Raw genomic sequence first — 19,507 nt, 5'->3', positions numbered from 1 at the left:
AAAACTATTGTGAAATTAGGGTGTCAACCGTGAACTTCCTCCAAAAAAAAAAAAAAAAAAAAAACTGTGTAATAAAATATCATGATATTTTCATAAGAGTCTTTGTTTTTTAACTGTGGTTAGTCCGGTTTAATATTTTATTAATAAATTTAATTTTCTTTTGGCGTTCACACCACGCTATTATGATATATTTTATTTTTAATTTTCATTCCATTTTTTTTTCGTCTTTTTTCTCATCCACCCGTTTGTTCCTAATCTCATCAAATATCTTCTCTTTCCCTTTTCTTCAACTTTCACAGAGCAAAGTAAACCTCTTTCAGTCTTCACTTCGAACTCAATTTTCTGATCAGGAGTGTCACTTTGGTTACTTCATTTCATTTTCAGTATTTCCTTGTTTCCCACGAGCGAATCATGTCTGTAATTGGAGAGGCTGCTTTATCCGCTTTCTTTGGGAAGCTGTTTGACAACTTAACTTCCTATGATCTGCTGAAGTTCTTTCAGGAAGAGAAAGTCGATGCTGACCTCAAGAGGTGGAGGACAACTTTGATGAAGATCCATGCAGTTCTGGATGACGCAGAAGAGAAGCAGATGACAAACAGGTTCGTGAAGATCTGGTTGGATGAGCTGGAAGACTTGGCCTATGATGTGGACGACATCTTGGACGAGTTTGCTACTGAAGCTTTGCGACGCAAGTTGAACCCTGAACCCAGCACAAGTAAGGTACGGAAGATCGTTGATGCTTGTATTGGTTCGAATCGAAGTTTTGCTACCTCAATGCGGTCCAAGATTGAAGAGATTGATACAAGACTGCAAAATATAGTGACCGATAAGAAAGATCTGGAGTTGAGAGAAAACACTGGGGGAACTACTAGAACAACAAGATTAAGGGTGCCCACAACTTCTTTGGTGAATGAAGGTCGTGTTTACGGCAGAGAAGAAGATAAAAAGGCTATTGTCAAGTTGTTGCTGAGTGGTGAATCGAGTGATGCTCAACTCTCTGTGATTCCCATACTTGGTATGGGAGGGTTGGGTAAGACAACTCTTGCCCAGCTAGTCTACAATGATGATGAGGTGAGCCATTATTTTGATTTGAAAGCATGGGTTTGTGTTTCTGAAGATTTTGATATCATAAGAGTGACTAAAGCAATTCTGCAATCTGTCACTTTTGAGCATTGTGATGCTAATGATTTAAATTTAATACAAGTTAAATTGAAGAAGACATTATCTGGAAAGAAGTTTTTCCTCATTTTGGATGATGTTTGGAATGAAAACTATGATGACTGGACTAAACTACGTAGTCCATTTGAATTTGGGGCTCCAGGAAGTAAGATTATTGTCACAACTCGGAATTATGGTGTTTCATCAACAATGGGAACTACTCCAGCCTATGAGTTGAAAGAGTTGTCAAATGATGCTTGTTGGAATCTATTTAGCCAACATGCATTGGGGACAACAGATTATACTGCACATCCAAAACTCGAAGAAGTTGGTAGAAAAATCTTAGACAAGTGTAAGGGCTCACCTTTGGCGGCAAAAGTACTTGGAGGCCTTTTACGCACTAAACATGATCATGACGAGTGGAAAGATGTGTTAGATAGCAAGATTTGGGATATTCCAGAGGAAAAAAGCAGTATTTTTCCAATTCTTAAATTGAGCTATCAATATCTCCCTTCACATTTAAAGAGGTGCTTTGCTTATTGTTCATTATTCCCAAAAGATTATGAATTTGAGAAGAAAGAGCTAGTTTTGCTATGGATGGCAGAAGGTTTTTTCCCCGAAACAAAAAGAAACAAGTTAATGGAAGATCTTGGTGATGAGTGTTTTTGTGATCTCCTTAGGAGATCATTTTTTCAACGATCAAGCAGCAATGGCTCACTCTTTGTCATGCACGATCTTATCAATGATTTAGCTCAATGGGCAGCAAGAGGCTTGTGCTATAGATTGGAAGACGTATTGGATGGAAATAAGCAATTTGAGATTTCTACAAAGGTACGTCATTTCTCTTACCTTCGAAGTCTTTATGAAGGCATGAAAAGGTTTGAAGACTTCCCCAAAGATATGCATTTACGGACCTTCCTACCGCTACCAATAAATGGGTCGGGCTACTTAACAAACTACATTCCTAATTGTTGGCTACCACAATTAAGATGCTTAAGGGTATTATCTTTATGTGGATATAAAATCGTTGAGCTACCAAGTTCAATCGGTGATTTGAAACATCTAAGATACTTAAACCTTTCTGATACTAAGATTACAAGTTTACCAGAATCCACAACTTCTTTGTACAACCTGCAGACATTGTTATTGAAAGGTTGTAACCGCCTTATAAAGTTACCAGAGAAAATTGGGAATCTACTCAATCTTAGACATCTTGATATTTCTTATGTGAATTCAATTGGAGAAATGCCAGCAGGAATAAAAGAATTAAAGAGCCTACAAACATTATCTAATTTTGTTGTGGGGAAAGATACCGCATCTAAGATAGGAGACTTGATGAACTTGGAGTCTCTTAGGGGAACACTTTGCATTTCAAATTTAGAGAATGTACTTGATGGTGAGGATGCAAGAAGGGCCAATTTACTTGGTAAGAAGAATTTAGATGCATTAGTGATGAAATGGAAACCTGAGCTTGATGATTTACAAGTTGCAAGATCTAGTCTAGATATTCTTGAGATGCTACGACCTTGGACAACAGTGAAAGAAATTTCAATTGATGGCTATGTGGGAGCGAAATTTCCAACTTGGTTTGGACATCCGTCATTTTCTAATATGGTGCTTCTAAGGATTGAGAGGTGCAGGAAGTGCACATCCTTACCTGCAATTGGACAATTACCATCCTTGAGAGACCTTGCCCTTGTAGGATTGTCTGCATTGGAAATCATCGGTCTTGAGTTTTATGGGGAATATTGCCCAAAGCCTTTCCAATCCTTAGAGACACTTTGCTTTGAGGATATGCAAGAATGGAAAGATTGGATTCCATGCAAAGTTGAGTATGAAGAATTCCCTCGGTTGCATGAGCTTTCTATTTCTAAATGCCCTAAATTGCAAGGAAAATTGCCTCACCATGTTCCATTATTGGAAAAAATTTCTATTAATGGATGTGAGCAATTGGACGTTTCAATTCCAAACTTCCCAAAGCTTCATGCATTAGAAATTAAGGGATGTAAAGGGGTGGTGAGCAGAAGTACAGATGAGTTATGCTTTCCAAAGTCAACTATTCTTTCTATTCCACATGTGAAAAGCTTGACGGAGGAGTTCATGCATGGGTTAGCTAAGGTAGAAAATCTAGAAATAGATAATTGTAAGGAGCTAACATCTTTGTGGCAGGATGAATTCAAATCCCTTATAACGCTGGATATAAGAGATTGCTCAAGCCTTGTCAACATCAGCTTGACATCTACTTTAAGGACACTAAATATTGTGGGTTGTAGTGGTTTGAAATCCTTGTCAATCTCTAATTGTACATGTTTGGAAAAGGCAAGCATTAGGAGTTGTAATTCTTTGACGTTGATTTCAAGAGGTCAGTTGCCTCAAAATTTGAAAACGCTAAATATAAGTGATTGTGAGAATTTGCAGTTTTTGGTAGATGAGGGAGAGGCTTCTTCTAATTCGTCTTCTCTTCTTGAGGACTTGGTTATTGTGGGCTGTCCATCTCTAAAATGGTTATCATCAAGTGGCGACCTACCTACCACGCTTAAACGCCTTCAGATTTGGTCATGCATAGAGCTCACATCCTTATCATCAAAAAACGAGTTACCTACAGCTCTTAAATACCTTGCTGTATGGAACTGTCCAAAGATGGAGTCAATAGCGAACAACTTACCCAACAATGCGTCTCTCGAACATCTTCAAATCGTAAATTGTGCAAAGTTGAAATCCTTACCGGTGGGCCTACACAAACTCTGCCACCTCAATAAGATATGGATAAGTAACTGCCCTCGTTTTGTTTCCTTCCCAGATGGAGGGTTACTCCCCACCAGCTTGAGAGAGCTTTCGATCTACGGCTGTGAGAAACTGGAGGTCTGGCCCAACTGCATGCCGAACCTCAATTCTCTTCATATCGGCAATTGTCCAAGCGTCATATACTTTCCAGAAGAGGGTTACCCCACCAGTCTAACATCACTCTCATTTCGCGGGGAGAATATCTGTAAGCAAGTAACTGTGTGGGGATTTATGGTGGATTTCCAGATTGGCAGTCGTTTCCAGATGAGCAAGATGGGAAGCTGACGATGACGCTTCCTTCATCTCTTACCCAGCTAGAGATTCGTAGCATTCCAAATATAGTAATTCTATCTTCTTTGGGCTTTCAAAATCTCTCTGCTCTTGAACAATTGTTCATCGAAAATTGCCCTAAACTCGCATCCCTCCCAGAGAAGGGCCTACCTCCCTCGCTTCTGCGACTTTATATTGTCGAGTGTCCATTGCTGAAACAACACTGCAAGAAAGGCGGGCGAGAGTGGTCCAAGATAGCCAACGTCCCTTGCGTTCTGATTGATTGGAGGTCTGTCTATGAGTTGGAGGAGGAGCAGCAATAAAAAAATTGTAAAACAAAGAGCAATATTTACTCGTAATAGTTACTCCTTCCTTCCAGGTACAACATTATTTGGTTTCATAATATTTCTCATTACATTGTTGACATCAAAAGGAGAATACAACAAAATCCTCTATGTTTGTATATGAACAATACAATTTTAATAATTCAAACCCTAACCCAGGCTAATTCTTGCAGTGTTGCAGCAGAGACTAGCTTCTGAACCGCTAAACGTTATATTGGAATTTCAAAACAGGGAGGTAAGTTAAATTTAATTATTTTCCCCTTTTAACAATTGAACTTCTGGCACTCTGAAATTTTAGTGTCAAATAGTTTGTAATTTATTTGAATTATGTGAACACCTTATTCTCAGGCAGGCAGCTATTCGATAAAATGCCTGAAAGAGATATTTTATAGTGTTTGAAATTTTATTACCTCATCAATATCTCATATACTTTGTAATTTGTTTAAATTATTGGCTTGGCTATCAGCTGTGATTTGATGATTGCAGGTTATCAGTAAATGTGCAGAGAATGGCAGGATGCCCTTTTAGTGCTATGCTTGTGCAGAACGTCGTTTTAAACATTTGTCGTGCCTTGCATAGATTGATCAAAGCATTGTCACCTATGCTGCAAATGGCAGGTATTTCATAACTTTGAGTCCATTAATATTTTTGTTTCCTTAAAAGGTGTACCCACCAAATATTAGTATGATAAAAATGGTCTTGACCACTTCATTAGACAAGGAGGAGCAGCAATAAACAGAGAGGAAAAAATTTTAGATATTTAATTGGTTTCATAACATTGTTCATTATGTATTTACATGTCCAAATCTGAATACAACAAAATCCTCTGTGTTTGTATTTAAAATACAATAATTCAAACCCCAACCAAGCTAATTCTTGCATTGCTACAGAGACTAGCTTTTGAACTGATAAACCTTCTATGGGAATTTCAAAACATGGAGGTATATTAAATTTTGGTTACCATATGTTCAATTTTTTTACCTCATCAATATCCCTTATAGTTAGTAATTTATTTGAATTTTGCGAACCTTATATGCTCGGGCACACAGCTGTATGATAAAATGCCTAAAAGAGGTATTGTATCATGTTTAGAATTTCACCTTAATAATACCTCTTATACATAGTAATCTATTTAAATTATTGGGCCGGCTATCAGCTGTGATTTGATGATTGCAGGCTACATATTGTGTTCTGTAACACTATGATCAGCTGATGTGCACAAAATGTCATTTCAAACAAATATTGTGCATTGCATAGACTGATCAAAGCATTGTCACATGTGCTGCAGATGACAGGTATTTCATAACTGTAAGTCCATAAATATCAGAATTTCATTTCAATGTTAAAAATAGTTATTTCATTTTAACTTCTTATATTGCATGCATTATTGATTCATATTCTCTGCAATATATTTTTTTTAACTGGTTAGAAATCTATCCTAAAGTGCTCCCCCTGGAGCTCATTTTATGGTACTTATTGGCTCCTATTTCGGTGGAGAGATGCTCTTTGGATAGTGATCTTTCTTATTCTATTATTGTTGTAATTTTAGCCACTCTTTGGGATATTCGGAATGCAGTTTTATAGAGCCATGCTTGAAGGAAAGGCTGCCAATGCTTCTCAAGCTCTTAATTACGGCAAGCATGTGGTCATGATCTGTCACAAAGCAATGTTTGGGAATCATTCCCTAAATGTAGCTTTAAACCCCCTGTCTACAATTGGAAACGATTTGTTGAATTTAAGATCAAATAGGGAACCAAATTTTGGATCTTAGTAGAAGTTATTACAAAAGGAAGAGTTGCTTGCTAGGTGCAAGCTTTGTTTGCAAAGATCAAATGAGGAACCAAATTGTGATACACTGTTAAAGTTGGTTGGCTAAAAGTAAATCTGTAGTACTTTCTCAAACAATTCGTGAATGCTCAATCCATGCACTTATTAAAGGGGTGGTAGTAGCAGTTGTACCTACTAGTCTCTCTGAGGATTGCAGCCATTATGGTGCAATGCAAAACACCTAGTTCTGAGATTTGAGCAGTTAGGAAGACATTGCTGAGTGGCATTAGTGATTATCGAAACACTGGGTTGATCAAATCCCAGGAAAATCCTCACTAATGCTTGTTAGCATGCCAATTCTGCAGCTTCCTCTTTTATGCAAACTAGTCCTCTTTTTGACCAGAATTTTAAGGCTTTCACTCTAACTTAGTATCCATGTTGAAGAGAAAATAAATTTCTTGATGTGCTGAATCTTGTTTGATTTGCTTAATAACATTAATAGATGATATTGCAGATTGGTAAGAAATTATTAAATTTCATTCACATTCCACAAAGATGTACTAATGTACAATTTCCAAAGCATTAATTTTTTGGCAATTTGAGAAACTAGACAATTGCTTCTGCAAAGTAGCTTTGAGTAAAATTTTACGAGTCAATTGTCATCATGTTCGCTGACTAATCTGCTCCATTACTAATCAATAGTATTCTGTATTGGTATTGGTCTTTTAACTTCTTTTTCTGAACTGATGCATGTATGTACTACCAGAAACCACCCTACCAGCGAAGCTGCAGAATCAATAAGAACCTTCTTAGACCAATGTAATTTATTGGTTCTCCAATGGCTAAGAAGAAGAGCTGGTTCAACATAGTGAAGAGGTTCATTTTAAGAGAGACAAACTCAAAACAAGAAATGGTAAAGTAATTTGCTTATTTGTTCAGTTTTGGTCTTTGATTCTGTTCCTCACTGCTAGAACAATTATTAGGATTTTTTGAGGGCTTAAGATCAAAAGGTTAACCTCGCTCACTTCACCATCATCATTAAACGAAAGAACTCTTGGTGAGGCTGGGGAAGAGCAGATTAGCATGCTCTTGCTGTGGCCCATTCCACCACTGCTGCTGCTGAAGCAGCTGTTACGACTGCTCTAGTTGCTGCTGTGGTTGTCCAGTTCACCTGCATCCCTCAATATAACCATTAATGTGTAATTGAAGTGAAAGAGTTTTCAGTCATTAGAGTTCAAGGTGAAGCCCCTCTGTCCAACCATCATTGTGTGAGAGAAATCCATGAATTTGCTACCACTAGAATTCAGTCTGCCTTTCAGGGTTACCTTGTGAGGTTAAAGAAGGTCTCTCTATCTCATATCTCCTTTCTCAAATTTTACTTTTTCTCTGGTAATTGACATGTGTTGGAAACTATGTATATGATATAGTTCTGCCGGTTAGAAGAAAACATATATCAGGAATTTGGTATTGATAGCAAATTTATGTCAACTTTTAACTCTAATAATAGCGGGGGGGGGGGGGGGGGTGTGGGGACACAAATTAGACCTGTTTTTTAAGTTCTCATAGATTGTATAATTATGAAAATATTTGCGAGAGTTTTGCAGTCAAGGAAAGCTTTGTGGACTTTGAAGGGAATTGTGAGGCAGAGCTGTAAGATGCCAAACTATAACTACCCTAAAGTTCTTGCAGTCTACTGTAATTATTCAGTCACAAGGCTGCGCAAGAATATATGGAATGGTGGAAGGCACTTAGAATTATGATGGAAGTGAACAATCGCAGAATTGGAAAGACAAGATAACAAGGGTATGTGATGCAGCAAGAACTGGCTTATTCTATTGTGAACAACCCAACTCCCATAAAAAAACCTGTTTCTCATTTCTCTCTTTCAAGAACATTAGTCTTCTGCCTGTCTAATTAACCATTTTACTTAACAGTATTTTAACTTATTTTCTCTTTAAGTTATGGATGGCAAAATGTTATGATTTTCAGATAGACACAAGGAATCAAAGAAGGTGGGATGACAGTGTTTTGTCAAAGGAAGAGGCAGTTGCATTGTTTATGAGTAGGAAAGAGACTGTGCTTAAGAGAGAACGGATAAAGGAATGGTAAGGTCCTTTTACTTTATGATCTTATGATTATACATTTCTCAAATTTTTGTTCAACTACTGATGTTTTCAACTGAATTTTTTCAGTAGTCAGCAGGTATGGATCAAAACTTAGTAAGTGGAAGATGGAGGCATTGGTTGGATCAATGGGTAGATACACAAATTACCCCAGGTAGAGAACTTGAAGATTTGGACTCAGCTTTGACTTCAAATCGAAGACAAAGAGATGACTATGAAAGACGGCAACTTAAGCTAAGAAATGTTAAGGGACAGAGTAAGTTGGAAGGATAGGATTCTCCAACATTTGTTCCCAGTGGATCAATTCATCATAGGAGGCAATGCTCATTGGGAGATCATAATTCTTTGTCAAGCTCTCCTGTTGTTCCAACTTACGTGAATGCAACTAAATCTGCGAAGGAAAATGCAAGATCAATGAGCTCGTGAAAAATAAGGCCCAGGAATTTTGATACATGCTGTGAAAGCTCTTCACCATATAAGAATAAACTCATATCCTTTATTACTATTGAATTGCCAAGTGGTGGTAGGATTGGCAAGACTAGTGGTTTCTAGCAGATCTCCTAGTTCAACAGGCCTTCCAGGTCCTATAAAATCAAGTGATGAAGTACCTGATGTGTTGAGGGTGATTTTGTGTGATTCTATGTATTTGGTACTTTATTTTACACAAACAGAGTCTAAGACGACCGTTTTTGTCCACTGCATTAAAGAAGGAAGAAATACTCTCACCCGAAAAGAGGTAGCATTAGGCAAGGTACTCGAATTACTGGCAAAGGAGCATCCAGATCCATGTGCATATGAAGCACATTTTCAAGCGTAGGATAGTGCTTTACAATATCAAATGTTATAAATTGTGCTGGATATAGGGCCTAGGCCTGCCCCATCAGGGAGCCATTATGAGCCCAACCAAGCTTAAGGGAGCTTACTCTTCCAAGCTATTATAATGGATTAGGAAAACCACATCATTAAACATGGCAGGTTCCTTTCAAGAAGAATTTACTACTACAACAACTTGATTAACTGAGATACACATCCTAATAGTTTCTGAAGTACTTGCATTTTCACTCACACAAAGATCACACCACATATGACCACTGCCCCATGATACTTGACATTAAGTCTAGTACATAAAACCAGATCATTAACTTGAGATTAATGCACAAAACATAATGGGCAAAATAATATCAGAAAGAGAGAATCAAATTACAGCTTAAGTTAGTCTAACCTCTCAAATAAAAGATAAACTTCCTATAGTATCCACCCACTCTGATCTAAAATCTAATTTCAACATTAAGATGTCAATAAATTGAGATGTGGTAGCTCATGTACACAACAGAAAACAATCATAGTAGTCCTCAGAAGCTTTTGTAAATAATAAGTGAAAACTTAGTAGTATCTACAAAAACAAACTCAATACTTTAAAATAGCTCCAGCATTTCAAATATGCCATCTTCAACAATGCTTAAGCATAATAAAAGCAATGTAAAAGCCAACATATGTGTTTATACTATACTCATCATCCCAACATATCAAGATTCTTCATCTCAAACTGAGTAAGTAAAAAGCAGTTTAACAGCAGTACACATATGTGATATGTCTATCCAATTCTCATCATCTTTTCTTAAAACCATATTTCTTGCGTTCATAGAATAGGTTCGTTTTGGCACTCCCTAAATTGACAATTATTGATATTTATCTTTTCTTTTCTTTTTGTGCACAATATTTTCACAACACTTTCGTAACAAATTTTAATCGATTGGTTATTACTGGTTGTTATGGGTGGGCAAAAAAGTAATTTAAATGGTGGATTCAAATTAGAACCAATAACAACTTACCACTATAATTTGATGTGAAATTGTTGTGGATGTAGCACTTCTCTTAAAGTAATGATTATTTTCAAATATTTTTTTGCCCGTAATGCAAGTTATGGGTACAATATTTTTACAAAAATAGTCACAATAAAATCTATGTAATTTTTTTTTTTTAATTATGTGATAAGTTGTTAACGGTAGATAAAAATAAAGTGATGTCAGTAGTAAGTCCAAATAAAAACTAATAACAACTTGCTACGTAAACTTTATTATGAAATTATTGTAAAAGCATTGTGTCAGTTGCACAATCTTTTTTGTTTTTAAAGAAAAATAGCACTAATTTAATAAGTCTAAAAACATAGTAAAATATCATAATATTTTTACAAGAGTCTTTGTTTTTAGTTGTGGGTAGTCTAGATTAATATTTTATTAATTTATTCAATTTTCTTATGACGTTCACACCTAATAAAATTTTTTTTCTAATTTGTTGCGACCTAATATAATTGTAATTTAAAAATTAAAAAAAAAAATCCCACCAAAACTCCTCTTTTTGGTCTTCTTTTCTTTCCATTTTTTTTTTCTTGTCTTTTTTCTCATCCACCTGTTTCTTCCCAATCTTATCAAATATCTTCTCTTTTCCTCTTTTATTTTTTTATTTTTTTATTTTTCTTTTCCAATTCTTCTGTGAAAAAGTCTCACTGCAAGACCAAAGAAAACACTTGCATCTCTTCAACATTCACAGAACAAAGTAAAATTCTGTCAGTCTTCACTCCGAACTCAATTTTCTGATCAGGAGTGTCACTTTGATGGCACAATTTTAGGTGCAACGACCATAGAAAGAGTGAATAGTCAAACTTAAACTTACTGCTTTAGAAGAAATCTCATGCACCACTAGTTCAAGATATTTTTAGCCATTGAGCTAAATTTTCTCACGCATGTAACTATTTTCCAGGTCAGTCTACACTCCACAGACTCTATACATAAGAACTCATCAGATATCAATTGAGCCTTACAGTCAATTATTGAAGATGTAAAGCTCATGCTGAAGTTTGTTTTTTGATTTTTGGTTTTCTTTTTCTACATCAGAATGTAAAATTTCATTGCTCACAATCTTGTCATGGGCTACTTTTATAAGTCAGATGGGCTGATTTTGTAAGGCAGATAGTTTTTTAGGACTGAAAAAGAATAGTGACTAGGCCCATCAAGCTCTCTTTCTTATTGATTTATTTAATAATAATTATAATAAAATAAAAAGAATAATAATCACTCGGTGCACTAAATTTGAAGAACTGTTTCCTGACATTTTTGACTTGGGGTTGACAAATAGAAGAAATTGATAAATTTTTATTATGTGGTATGACCGTACTATCCATTTAATTGAACTTATTGGACGCTAGGACGACAAGTTGTATTTTTCATTGATGTTCAAGTGAGAAAGCAACAAAGATAAGGACGACTTTACATTGCAAAAATCATTTCCAAGTTTGTATGGAAATAATGGAATAGAATCTCACCTTCGTGGAAGCTATTTGTTGACTCATGACTTGAGTCATGAGTCACGGCTTCAATTTGATACAAAGGTGCAAGGAACATCTTGCACATCACTCACACCAAAATTGTCCATTATTGTCTGAAGCCTTTTACCACTGAATGTCCAAGTAAGTTCTTACCCTCCACTAACTTTTCGATTTTTAAGTTCTTACCCTCCACTAACTTTTCGATTATTTAATAAATAGAAATCACCACAAGAAATTTGGTTATTTTCAACGGTTGAAAAAAAGTACTAAAAATTGTCGAATATAGCATTTTCGATAGTTGAAATGACCATTGAGAACCGCCATTAATAACTATGTCGAGAACTTTTTTTCTATTGCCTATGCAACCATTGAAAAAAAATGTTACACTTTTATCAACAGTTAATAAACGTCGAAGTATTATTATAAAAATATGCTTCTTACTTTTTTCCACATGCACTCAACCGTAGGCAAAAGGTACTTTGAGATAAATTTCAACCGTTTGTAAACGTTGAAATAAGTATTTTCTTTAATAAAAAAAAAAAATTGAATGCACTCTTTCACATTGATCAAAATTTAATAACCTGATTCAAAACATAAACATAAACGCAATTGTTCAATTCCAAATTGAATTACAACAGCCAATCAACTACTCTTTTTAACACAATGAAACAAATTGTACAAATCAACATAACTCAACTACTCTGTCTATTGCCCTTTATATTTTTAAATTTGAAACATGAATCACTACTTTCTACACAAAACCTGTTTTGAATAGTACACTTAAAAGTATTTACAATAGCCAATCCTTGTACACTAAAAGGTATTTGGAGAGTTCTCGTTTGCTGCATAATTTGCTACATACCTTCATCAAGATCATCACCAACTTCATACCCTCTCAAGGCTCTACTAGCATCAACAACATCTTCTTTGTATTTCATGGAATATTGTACTTTGCATTATTTTCTTGTCACTTCAAACGCCAGGGAAAAGGAAATATAAGGATTGGGTGAAGAACACATACATCTCTCTGAGATTCTATAAGCCTGTAAAGACATTGTCAATTGGTCCAGATAACTAATTGTGGTTTAGATTTCTACAAGAAAAGAATTAAGAGATTTTGATTGAATAACCAAAAAGCAAAAGCAATTCAGTAAATAGGCACTTGGGGGGAGAAGTAACTCATTGATGTTAGAGACATTTCATGGCTGGTAGAGAGTGGGGAATATTTTGTCTCAAATAGTTGTATGCCATATTTCTCTATTCCCGAAAAAGTAGAATAATCACCAAAAACTTAAAGAAAAAAAAAATTAAGCATACAAGAATCACAATTTACAAAACAGACATCCTACATATTTGTGGCATTGGGAGGTAAGCTATATGGAATTTCACCCTGAATGTTATTGTAGCTGACATCCCTAAAGAAGAAACCAGAATAAAGAATTATATAAACAATGCTGGTACAACTTCAATAAGAGATAAATATAACAAGACATATTCACTTGCAGGTGTTTGAAATGATGCAGGTTATTAAGCTGGCCTCCAATAGGTTTAGTCCTTGAATTTTACTGCACAAAGGGTAGTAGAACATGGAAGGGTAAGGTTTTGGGCCTTTTTGAAAATGTGGCATTGTTAATAGAAAAATAGGTTAGCTAAGTGCATTACACTCTTACAGGCGTATAGCAAATGAATCAAAACATGACACTCCTGTCCATGACTCCTCACATGGATCCCCACCATCCACTCCCCATCCCTTAATATACAGCCTTACCTACTTGACCATTGACTACTGCTATTTCAAGGCAGTTAAGCACTTTTTCAATTTAACCTATAGCTTAGAGATCTTAACAAAATAGGTTAGCTAAGAGGAGCATATGGATGCTGCACATTAAGTTCAAAATTTAGAGTACTCAGTCTAACATGCTTAGCCTAAATTTATTTTTTCTAATTTATTTTTTTATTTTTTTATTTTTTTGGAGGGGGTGGGGGTGAAGCTATGAAGAACTTACAGTGGGGAGTAGATAGGACAAGAAAGAAATATCCTGCTTAAGAAAATTTCACAAGAAGCTCTCAATACATTGATCAAAGGGCGTGGGGTCTACTCAGACAAGGAATTCCTAGTGACAAGGCCAACCAAATACAAATGACAAACCAAGGGATTTTAATACAACATTTAAATTACTTTATGGAAACATGAAAAACAAGGCAACCGGCCATAGACTTGAAGCTGACAAAAAGAGTTGATTGCAAGTTGTAGTTTATCCAAATTAGTCATGCAATTGATATGGAAAAAAGATGCTGGAACACTGAACTTATCAGCAACTTATTTTCAAGAGAAGACATAGATGCAAATTTGGATATTCCTCTTAGCAAGAGATAAAATAATATGGAGTTTCACACCGCATGGTCAGTTCCTGTTTAATTGTGCATACAGTGTGGCTAGTGAGGCTAAAACAATAGGCAACAAAAAGAAACCGTTTTTGGTCAGCACTATAGAGGACCAAAATTTTAAGAATCACATTAAAGTCTTTGCATGGACGGCATGTCATAATGCAATTACCAAAATGAGTATTGTCAAAAAACTGCCGGAACAAGTACATTAATAAATTCAATCTTACCTGCTAAAAACAATCAAAGTAGCATCATTACCTCCATCATTCATCGCATTAGTTCTTGAGTCAAATCTATCCTTGGGATGGGGTTTCTGTACATTTATCAAACATAACTAATCAGGGCAAAATCTGATTTGTTCTAAAGAACTAAAAGCTTGATAAGATGAATTAGAGTTGATAGGAAAACTACTAGGGGCTTAGGGAATGAATAACAGGGTCCCCATAATAATAATAAAAAAGAACAAGTCAATCATCCATTGATTGTACAATAACAACTCGAGCATATGTTAGGTAAAATTTATTTCCCCATGAAGAAAAATTAACAAGAACAAGAGGCCAAAAAGGGGGAGAGCAGAAGAAATCAATTATGTTAGCAAGAGTTGTAACACAATTAAAATAAATAGTTGTTAGCTTCTCAAGCTGGTCACCCCTAGTGTCAACTTCCGATAAAAATTAAATGTAAAACGTCTGAACTGCTTTTAAGCCAAGCTCAATTGTAACTTTTCTATTAAGTTTTCAATTATAAAAGATAGTCAGTCATCAACCAATTAGCTATAGGTCAGTTGGCATTTCCTCCTCTCATAATGGGTTTTCAGATTCTTGCATAAGTAATGAAGCTTCCAAGGATTAATAAAGTGCCTAAAAAGGATTTAACTTTCAAGGGAAGTATCACACCCGTGTTTTCTAAACAAAAACATATCATAAATCTCTCACAGTCTGAACCATCATCCAACTCAAGATACAAGTTTACATTCTACAACTATCATTGCCATTAGAAACATGAATTTGTGATTCACCCAACAAAAAAGAGAGTATCTAATAAAAAAAATGCAAGTCAGTTCCATCATCAATGCTCAGTACCATATATTGCACATATGCTGATAATCAAATGGTAAGAATATCCTTCTACATATTCAATCTCAAGAATTATTTCATAAAAATTAACAAAATTCATTATGAAAGCACATTTGATGGGAACAAAAACAAGCAACAAACCACACCCCAATATCAACCAATCACTATAAATTAACAACAACAAAAACTACAATGATCAATAATAACAATAATAATAATAATAATTGAAACAGAGAACAAAAATTAGAAGAAACTTACTTTATTAGCTTGAACATCCTTTGTAGTAGACTCTGAAACAAAACACAAAGCCATCTAAGAAAGATACAAAAACCTATATATAGGCATATACTCAGGAAGAGGGAGAATTTAAATCTTCATCCTAAAATTTTCCCAGGAGCCGAACATTACAATTTATAAACAAAACATGAAAACGCACCGAATTTGCCTCCATTGAAGAATCGAGACGAATCAAGCAAAATGATCTTCGTGTCGCAGTGGCGATTGAGCTTGAAACCCTAGAAAATTGGGGGAGATTAGATGAGGCAGGGGAAGAGCAGAGGAGTTGACGGAAGACTTCGACTTCGACTTTGTGAGTGACGATGAGACACAGCCACCGCGTTGAGACCAAGAGCTATGCGATTGCCATGACCTAGAGTTTTGAAATTTCCATGATTTGAGAGCTATGAAATTGGCTTTGAAATTTCTAAGTCTTTCGTGAGAGAGATTTGAGCTACAAGAGAGAAAATGAAAAACTGTGAGAGCTATCTATAAAACTTTGATTTGTTGTTCTGTAATCTGTCGCTTTATATAAGTTCCATGTTTCTAATTTTCACCGCTAACAACCGTAGAAACTTAGGGGTTTTATTAACATTTTTTTAGTAACTTTAGATAATAATAAAAATGTTGAAAAAACTTTGTAGTGAATGTATGTCCACAATATTTTCATAAAAGTAAATTATAGATTTTATAGTTATTGTGTATGAAAAGTTCTACCTTTCTTATTTATTTATTTATTTATAAATTCTAAAAATTGTAGTGAATTGGATTAGCATTGAGAGTTCATCTGTCTCTTGAAGAAAGCTCTCTTTAGCTCTCTCTCTTGGATAGTAGAATAGGGGGTCACTTTCCTTTACGGAGGTGTTTTAGTCTTTCTTTGAATTAACAACATTAGTTCAAAGCTTGTGAGGTACCTCTTTTTGTGGGATTCGTGGGAAACAATTTTTTTTGTGTTTCTATATCTCTATCTTATTTCTCTTTCCAACTACTATGGAGGAGTTAACTTCAAACTAGAATCGTTTGTCCCTCTCTGATAGGGAGGGACCAGGATGTTGTCTTAAGGATGAACTGAGCTCCCAAGAGTTCTTCTTGGCTGCAAGGTTTTTAACTAGGAGGGCGGTCAATGTGGACGCCATAGCTAAAACTTTTACACCATTATGGCGCTCAAGGAATGGTTTTCAAGTCCGTAACTTGGGTAACCATATGGTTTTGTTTGTTTTTTATAACAAAGAAGAGGTTGTTAAAGTGATTTAGAGTGAGCCGTGGAGCTTTGACAAACACTTATGGTTCTAGAGAGGTATGATAAGAACAATTTAGTCGAGGAGCTTCAATTCAATAAGACTACTTTTTGGGTGCAAGTTCATGGTCTCCCAATAAAGTTTATGAATGCAAGGGCTGTAGTGAAAATTTGTGAAGTCTTAGGAACGGTGTTACCTTCTACCAATCAACAGGAAACCGAGGGGGGCAATTTTGTTCGTATTAGAGTGTCATTGGACGTCACTATTCCTTTGTGCAGAGGGCGATTAGTTTCGATAGGAAGAGATAAGGAAGTGTGGGTTAGCTTCAAATATGAAAGGTTGCTAAACAGTTGCTATTGGTGTAGCTGTTTTGATCATGATAATAAGGATTGCGAGAAGTGGCTGAACAGTGAAGGTACTCTTACACCAGATCAAAGGCTATTTGGTCCAACTCTTAGAGCAGCACCTTTTTTCCCATCAAGAAAGCAGGTTGTCTCGGTCCCAGGCTTCTACAAGTCCAAGCAATCCTCTACTCCAAAGTCAGCTCCACCATTCTCAGCTGAGTTGAAAGAGCAGAAGATGGGCTGTTCAACTATTCCAGAGCAGATGAGAAGCAGCACAGGCGGAGAGGAAAGGATGGAATCAATGCCACCGGAGGAAGTAATTTCAAGCATTCAAGGTAATAATCAATACAGTATAACGGACCACAGTCAACCATCTGCCAGCTGCACATCTCTTCTAGCCACACAAAGCTTTGATGGGGAAGTTACTGATTTAGACAAATCCTTAAATGCCAATAACTACCAGAAATTTCCTAGCCATGCAGGTAACGTCCAACAGCCCTTAAATACAAATTCCTTACCTTTTTCAACCATTATTTCAACCCCAACCATTAATACCAATCCAGCTCACCCAAACCAAAAAGGAGACTTTCTACCACATTCAATCTCGGTTTCTAGCCCTTTACTCACTCCCATAATTGATTCCCATGAAACACGTGCCCCTCACTCTTTTAACCTTAACAAAAATGAAAACATTCCATAACCTTTACTCAACCCCATTAATGATACCCAACAAACCCATGCCCCTCACTCAAATAACCTTAACCAAAATGGAAATATCCCACAAACTTTCAATTCGAACCCTAATCCAAATTTAACCCCATCACGTGACTCTTTAATACCACGTGCTAAATCTGAAAACCCTAAACCCTCTTCACAGCCACCTAAATCGAAATGGACCAGACTTGCGAGACCAAACCATCCAACCCTAACTAATCCTACCCATACGCCCCTGACCCTAGGAAAAAGAACACCCATACAAGCAGATAGCTCCCCTGCATTACCAAACAAACGTCAACAGGTTTCAAAGGAAGCAGCAGCACAAAAAATGATAGTTGTGGAGGCTAATGCTCAACCCCACCAATCACAATGAATTGCCTAGTTTGGAACTGTCATGGGCTTGGGAACCTGCGTACAAGGAAGGAGCTTGGAGATATGATCCGGGCAAGAGACCCCTCTGTCGTGTTTTTAGCTGAAACACTGACGGATGAAGCAAGGCTAGATACAGTTCAACGAAGCATTGACTATGAACACAAATGGGTAGTACCGAAAGAAGGCCGTGGAGGCGGTCTTGTTCTGTTTTGATAATCAACAGTGAACTTGGAGGTGATTGACTCATCACAATACTACATTGACACTTGGATTGATAGGGTTTCTGAACATGAATGGAGGTTCACTGGTTTTTATGGGGAACTAGATACATCAAAAGGAATTGAAGCTTGGGACAGTTTGCTAACTTTAAACCACCATCCACAAACCCCATGGTTATGTACAGGTGATTTCAATGAACTCACTAGGCAGGAGGAGAAACTAGGCGAGGCTACCAAACAACATAGGCAGATGCAACTCTTTAGAGATGTTATTGATGAATGTGGGTTCTTGGATCTTGGGTTTGTGGGTAATCGGTTCACATGGAGTAAACATTTTGAGGATGGACATTCAATTTGGGAAAGACTTGACCGAGGCTTGGCAAATGATGCTTGGTTTATGAAATTCCCGGGTTCATTTGTCCAACACCTTCAAAGTGCCTCCTATGATCATTGTCCGCTTTTGATCAAACTGTTGGGTTTGGATCCTCCCCCTAAAAAAAGAATTTTTAGGTTTGAGGAAATGTGGCTTTTAGATGAACACTATACAAAAATGGTGGAAGCATCTTGGTCTTCCTATTCCATGGTACACCGTGACAGTGATATTCTAAAAAGGGTGGAGATTTGTGGTAGGGACCTAGCATGGTGGAACCACAACATTTTTGGCAATGTAAGGAAGGAATTAATGAAGAAAAAAGCTCTCTTGGTGGAGGCCGAATCTGCTGCTATTGTAAGTGGGCAAAATGGTCGGGGTTAGGGAATTAAAGGAGGAAATCAATATCCTGCTTGATTGAGAGGCGAGAATGTGGAGCCAAAGATCACGTACTCTTTGGTTAAAAAATGGGGATAACAACACCAAGTTCTTCCATTGTCAGGCTACCAAGAGACACAGCAAAAACAAAATTCGGGGAATTATGGATGAGAACAACATATGGAGAGTGGAATCAGAGGAGATAATCTAGTATTGGTAAACTATTACAGGGATCTCTTCTCTACCTCAAGGCCGAATCCCCAATGGACTCAATTAGAGCACATTCCTCTGATGATTACTGAAGATATGAACTCAGCCCTAACTGATACCTTTACAGCTTTGGAAGTAAAAGAAGCTTT

General features: G+C 36.4%; 1 protein-coding gene and 1 long non-coding RNA gene across 13 annotated transcripts in view; one reads left to right on the top strand and one right to left on the bottom strand.

Moving 5' to 3' along the window:
* Nucleotides 1-255: 255 nt before the first annotated feature.
* Nucleotides 256-19,507, top strand: part of LOC115984179 (putative disease resistance RPP13-like protein 1) — a 35,151-nt gene continuing 15,899 nt past the window's right edge. The window contains exons 1-8 of one of the 11 annotated variants that reach the window (XM_031107124.1): nt 256-4,591; nt 4,730-4,791; nt 5,043-5,173; nt 5,733-5,851; nt 7,090-7,236; nt 7,928-8,126; nt 8,313-8,428; nt 8,516-9,368. In XM_031107124.1, the coding sequence (XP_030962984.1) occupies nt 412-4,227 (3,816 nt within the window). In that variant the 5' untranslated portion in view covers nt 256-411 and the 3' untranslated portion in view covers nt 4,228-4,591; nt 4,730-4,791; nt 5,043-5,173; ... (3 more) ...; nt 8,313-8,428; nt 8,516-9,368. Of the gene's footprint in view, nt 4,592-4,729; nt 4,792-5,022; nt 5,174-5,446; nt 5,498-5,732; nt 5,865-7,089; nt 7,667-7,927; nt 8,127-8,312; nt 8,429-8,515; nt 9,369-19,507 lie in introns of those variants that run through there. The other 10 variants (XM_031107125.1, XM_031107123.1, XM_031107121.1 and 7 more) reach the window with 10 other exon arrangements.
* LOC115984183 lies at nt 12,361-16,057 on the bottom strand. 2 transcript variants are annotated; one of them, XR_004090419.1, is made up of 4 exons: nt 15,672-16,057; nt 15,494-15,525; nt 13,121-14,472; nt 12,361-13,026 (listed from the first exon to the last, which is right to left on the bottom strand). It is a non-coding gene; the product is annotated as an uncharacterized LOC115984183 (long non-coding RNA). The 2 variants fall into 2 exon arrangements; XR_004090418.1 differs by having other exon boundaries at nt 12,361-14,472; nt 15,672-16,047.

Source organism: Quercus lobata, chromosome 4 (genome assembly GCF_001633185.2).
Source record: "Quercus lobata isolate SW786 chromosome 4, ValleyOak3.0 Primary Assembly, whole genome shotgun sequence".
Taxonomy (NCBI): domain Eukaryota; kingdom Viridiplantae; phylum Streptophyta; class Magnoliopsida; order Fagales; family Fagaceae; genus Quercus; species Quercus lobata.
This window is presented reverse-complemented; position numbering and strand designations above follow the sequence as displayed.